The sequence below is a fragment of the Petromyzon marinus genome, chromosome 45 (assembly GCF_048934315.1).
Source record: "Petromyzon marinus isolate PM22_M1 ecotype Great Lakes invasive population chromosome 45, UKy_Petmar_22M1.pri1.0, whole genome shotgun sequence".
NCBI lineage: Eukaryota > Metazoa > Chordata > Hyperoartia > Petromyzontiformes > Petromyzontidae > Petromyzon > Petromyzon marinus.
The window spans coordinates 4,562,690-4,568,689 of NC_133711.1; the positions used below are offsets into that span (position 1 = coordinate 4,562,690).

Below are 6,000 nucleotides of genomic sequence, written 5' to 3' on the forward strand. Positions count from 1 at the left end.
TGAAGCTATCCGGTGGATCTTTGTTTTTGTTTGGGATGCGCGATTTTCCCGGCAGGCGCGCTTTTTTGTTTTAATTTTCAATTGCGTTGAGATTTTCTGGCAAATTTACAGATTTTATGCAGATTCCATTCGGGCCGGATTTAACGGATGCCCCGTTTGCGCGAACGACAAGCTCTGGGCCTTATCCAGACCACCAGCTCAGCGGAACTGAATGCGCGGCCGTGTTTACGTTAAAGATTCCACTCGCCCGCCCACGTTAGACAGCGGTCACGCTCACCGCTGTGCCGGAGCCGTAGCGGTCAACCCACACCGTCCACTCCGGATTGTTGCGCAGGGAAATTGAGTTTCCAGGTCCACGCGGCGTGCAGCTTGTTTCAATGCGGGCAAAATATGTATACATATATGCATATAAAGATACCTATGTTTGCGTCTTATTTCTTTGCGTTTCTCCCTTGTGATGATGGACTTTGTAGGGTGGACGCTTACATTTTTAAGGGCACGGGGTGAGACCAGTGAGGCCTGGATCGGTCTGTAATAAGGTAGGGCACCGATAAGGGGTTGACAGGTATGCACCGGTCATTGTAAGGCTAATAAACTTGATATTGTTTCGTTTATCTGTTGCAGGCTTTAAAAAAAAACAATGATAAGTAGAAGTAAAGTGTTATTTTAATGAAATTGTATGCGAGTTAGCGGAAGTACATTTCCCTTAAAGAGGCTCTACCCGTAACTATATATCTAAACAACCGTTCACCAGTGTGGACATTAATACATAGCATGTCACGTGACTTGTAATGTTGTACAAAGGAAATCTACCTACGTGGATAGTCGAGAGGCATCCTAACGCATTCACTCGATTCGACAACATTGCACCGTCGGCGTCATCACTATAATCACATCACCGATAATCGTCATCGGAATATTCGTAATCATTTTCATCATAATGTATAATATGATTGACGACGTTTCGGGCAATGGCCCTTCTTCACATTTTACATTCACGGAACGCGACATTAACAGGGTTCACGTGATGAACATACATCCAAAACAACAAAGACAAAGATCCCCCGTGTAGCCTTCACAGACTGTTGGGGCAAGTGCTGCTAGCGAAGGTCGGCACGGCACACGAGCGGGTAGATGACCAGCATCACGTCTGGCCGCCTTTGTCTCCCCAGTGACGATGTTGACACACGCACCAGCTACTCAATTGAGGCTGAGTCGACCTAGGTGAGGCTCAAGAACAGGTTCAGATCATCGTCAATGGTGTTAGGGGGAGTGGACACTGCGCGTGTGTGGACACAGAGTGTGTGTGTGGACACAGCGTGTGGGTGTGGACACAGCACGGGTGTGAATCTACAAAGGTTGGACAGACAGCAATACTGCGTGCAGCTCGAACAAAATTCACAGAGAATAAACATCGTGATTAAAATGTTCTCCTGGGTCACACTCACGGGCTGGTTTACGAAGCACGTGGGCTGCGTGAGAGGCATTCTGGATGTGGTGTGCAGGGCATGGGAATATTGTAATCGTCGTTAGTCCGCAGGGACCTGGCTGAAACAAAATCCCGAGTGTGCCGATAAAGGTGATGGATCATGAAAGTGAAACGTGATCAGCTACAAAAGGCCGATTATTTCAACTGATCCCCCTTTTTTTGTTAGGGGCAAAATACACGAGGCTCAAATAATAGTGAGACTTAAAAAAATATACATACATGTTCATTCCAATCTACACACCTCAATGGACTCAGTAGATAGGTGAACACTCTCCACTCTGTAACACACACAGCAATATCGCTCACACGATATTCAACTCAGCTAAGGGTATCTATAATTGGATCCGCGTGTACGCGTATTTGTACTGAAGAGTTGTGGGGGTTTTTTTTGTCGTTCGTTAAAGAATCATCGGAAAGTGTGGCACGAGATGAGATAAAGATCATCCGCGGTGGCCTTCACAAACTGTTGGGGCAAGTGCCGCGAGAGAACGCCCTTTGGAGGATCGGGCCACGTGCGATGGGCGAGGTGTGGGCCGGTACCTTTCCCGGCCGCCTTTGTCTCTCCTCCGTTGCTGGCGTTTTACACGCGGCAGCGGATACTCGTTTTGAGGTTGAGTCGACTTAGGGGACGCCCAGGAGCGATTCCGATTTCCGCCATCCGATGTTAGCCATGAGCGGGAATCGAACTCGGTTCGCCAGATTTCGTAGCGCAGTGCGCTCACCACTGGATTACCCCCCCCTCCTCCCCACCCTCGATCATAAAACAAAGACAAAGATCCCCCGTGTAGCCTTCAACAGACTGTTGGGGCAAGTGCTGTTAACGAGCCATCTAGGAAGGCCGGCACGGCACACGAGGGGATGGGTGACCAACACCACGCCCGGCCGCCTTTGTCTCCCCAGTGCCGATATTTACACACCGCACCAGGTACTCATTTGAGGCTGAGTCGACCTAGGGGAGGCCCAGGACCGGTTCAGATAATCGTCGCTGGTGTTGGCCGTGAGCGGGAATCGAACTCGGGTCGCTGGGCTTGTAGCGCAGTGCGCTAACCGCTACACCACCGCTCCCCCCCCCAGTACTATTCATGCGCTTGAACATAGAAAAACTGCACTCTCTTAACAAAACAAAGGCTCCATCGCCGTCCGTGCTGTCGACTCCCTGCGCCTATTCAGTCGCCCTAGGGACTCTACGTAGAACTCCATTGTAGCTGTTGTATTGCATAGACTCACACGGAGACCCATAGACTCGTGCAGTGTCATAGACTCACACGGAGACCCATAGACTCGTGCAGTGTCATAGACTCACACGGAGACCCATAGACTCGTGCAGTGTCATAGACTCACACAGAGGCTCCATACACTAACAGATCCTCCATACACCCGCACAGAGACCGATTGACTAACATAGAGACCCGTAGGCTCACATATATGCATGTAGACTCACATAGATACATGTAGACTCATATAGAGACCCGTAAGATTCACATAGAGATCCGTAGACTCACATGGAGAACCATAGACTCACATAGAGACCCGTAGACTCACATAGAGACCCGTAGACTCACATAGAGACCTGTAGACTCACATAGAGACCCATAGACTCACATAGAGACCTGTAGACTCCCCTCAAGACGCGTAGACTCACATAGAGACCCGTAGACTCACATGAAAGTCATCCTGCTGTGTGTCAGGTTCATTCATACAGATGCGGCTGCATCTGTATGAATGTTGAACTTCTTTCGCACCGTGCGTAGTGAACCGTGCTCATCTTTTATTGTATCTGTTCAAACTGCACAAGGTAGGTCAACAGCTCTTCATAAACAGATACGTTTAAAAATAGACCGACGTTTCGGGCGACGGGCGTTCGGGAAAAAGGGCAGTAAAGGAGGCAGCCTGCTCATCGAGCTTTTTTTTGGGTTAGACCGCGTAAAACAAAAATTGTCTGTCGGGCGGTGGCGGGTTTAACGACACGTGTATATATGTACGCGGTCTCACCTGCCAACCCCCCTCCCCATGTATTATGGATGATATCGTTCGCGAAAGCCTCCTACTTACTGCTCGCTGTTGAACTGAGGTCGCCTGCTGCTGCGCGTGGATTTATATCGCGTGGCAAATGCAACGGTCTCAGCGAGGTTGGCTCCAGCGATTTCACGCTCACATTACGGCACACAGTTGGACTATTTGTGCGCTGTGTGTTGTAACACGCCAGTGCTGTTGACCAGTGTGTGTGTGTGTGACGCGCGATTGCCAACACGGTTCTATAACTTGAAAAATACACATTCACACATATGCTTGATAATAACGCGTGCAAACAGAGCAAACGTGTTTTTGATAGTGGTTTCGAGAAACGTTGTGTGTGGTCTCGGGCAGGATAATATCGTCGCTAGGGACGGGATGATCGTGATGACGATGGACGGGACGGGAGTGGAGGAATAGCAGCCAAAGGGGAGGAAGAAGACGGAGCAGATGGAGCGGCGTGGGGGTTAGCTGTTGTGTGGGAGTGAGACGGTGGAAGCAGTGAGAGAGACCGTGCGTGAAAGTGTGTGTGGGGGGGGGGGGGTGAGTTAGAGTTCCATCCAGCAGTGGATAGATCGTGACTGAACAACGACGATGTGGGAAAGGGAGATGCGTTAAAATAGTACTCACGTGTAACACGTTAAAATAGTACTCACGTGTAACACTTTAGAATAGTACTCACGTGTAACACTTTAGAATAGTACTCACGTGTAACACTTTAGAATAGTACTCACGTGTAAGACTTTAAAATAGTACTCACGTGTAAGACTTTAAAATAGTACTCACGTGTAAGACTTTAAGGAAGCCTGCAAAAGTGTAGCGGTCGGATCTTAACATGACTGCTGATCTTGCAGCGGCGATCTCAGATTAAAATGTCTTTGTGTGTGTGTGTATATGCTACACGGGGGGATCTTTGTCTTTATATAAGCAATAGACACTGTGTCTGTGTGTGCGCGCGTGTGAAGAGGGTAGAGATTCCACCACGACCACCACCACCACCACCACGTTAGCTCTCCATCAACTTGTATCCCTCGAACTGCAAAAGGCAGATGGTTTTAAATGTGAGTGGAGGGTGTGTCCACAGAGGAGGGAGTGCTGGCGGTGGTGGTTGCGCTGCTGGTGATGATGGAGGGGATGATGGTTGGGGTGGTGGGGGGGGATGGAGTCTGTCCACGCACGCCACGTAACTAACCAAAACAAAATTGACAAAGATCCCCCGTGTAGCCTTGGCAGACGGTTGGGGCAAGTGCTGTTGGCGAGTAGCACCTATGAAGGCCGGGACGGCGCAGGAGTGGGTGGGTGGCCAGCACCACGCCCGGCCGCCTTTGTCTCCCCAGTGGCGATGTTTACACATGTACTCGTTTGAGGCTGAATCGACCTAGGGGAGGCCCAGGAGCGATTCAGAAAATCGTCACCAGTGTTGGCCGTGAGCGGGAATCGAACTCGGGTCGCCGGGTTCGTAGCACGCGCAGCGTTGCGCAAACAGTTGCAACGCCATTCCCCTCCGCGAGGGCCTTGGACGAAGTGCACCTAGCCTGGTACAAGCGCCGTGGTGGGGGCTGGCTGCTGTTGTTTATGTTGTGTGTGTGTGTGGAGTAAGTGCTGTTAGCGAGCACCTATTAAGGCACGGGAGCGGTGTAGCCAGGACCACGCCCGGTCGCCTGCGCTCCCCACCCACCCCATCGCCGCAGCAAGTACCCAGTTTAGGCCGAGCCGACCTAGGGGAGGCACAGGACCGATTGCCAGAGAACACTCGCCGCTGACGCGTCAGCCGTGGCCAGCAATCTAAGGCAACTTCGCCGGGTTCTGAGTGTCAATTGGTCAAACAAAACCAAAAAAAGTCCATCTCGAGCGGTGGACAGCGGTGGTGTGTGAGAGCTATTTCGGGGCTTTACCTTTGCTTTTGTGTTGCCTTTATAGGGGCAGACCTCGCTTAGCGCGACCCCGTAGAGCGCCGATTCGTTATAGTGCTCGTTGTACTGGAGAAAAATATAAACGAACAATAAAAATACTAAAATAAAAAAAGCCTGTACTGGAGTCACTATCCCCGAATCATGAACTAGAAATTAATACGACGTTCATTCGGAACAGCTGTCATGTGAATCAAAGAGGGTTTGATGATCACAACACTGGAAAAACGACGTCTGTATTCATGCAAGGAAGCGCCACAGAGGCTCAGGACTCTTTATCAAGAGGGAGAATTATCTGAACCGGTCCTGGGCCGCCCCTAGGTCGACTCAGCCTTAAATGAGTACCTAGTGCGGTGTGTAACCATCAGCATCGGGAAGAGACAAAGATGGCCGGGCGTGGTTTTGGCCACCCACCGCCTCGTATACTCGCTAACAGCACTTGCCCCAACAGTTAAGGCTATACGGGGGAACTTTGTCTTTGTGTGGGTGTTTGTCCGTGTATGTGCGGGTACTGGGGAGCGGTGGTGTAGCGGTTAGCGCGCTGCGCTGAACCCGGCGACCCGAGTTCGATTCCCGCTCACGGCCAAC

At 50.6% G+C, this 6,000-nt stretch overlaps 1 protein-coding gene across 1 annotated transcript in view; it reads right to left on the minus strand.

The window, feature by feature from the left end:
- The window catches only part of LOC116952052 (sodium-dependent noradrenaline transporter-like), a 69,901-nt gene extending 65,265 nt beyond the window's left edge, over positions 1–4,636 (minus strand). Inside the window, exon 1 of the mRNA XM_076074046.1 lies at positions 4,289–4,636. Coding sequence (XP_075930161.1) covers positions 4,289–4,339 — 51 coding nt within the window. The 5' untranslated portion in view covers positions 4,340–4,636. The remainder of the gene's footprint in view (positions 1–4,288) is intronic.
- Positions 4,637–6,000: the final 1,364 nt, after the last annotated feature.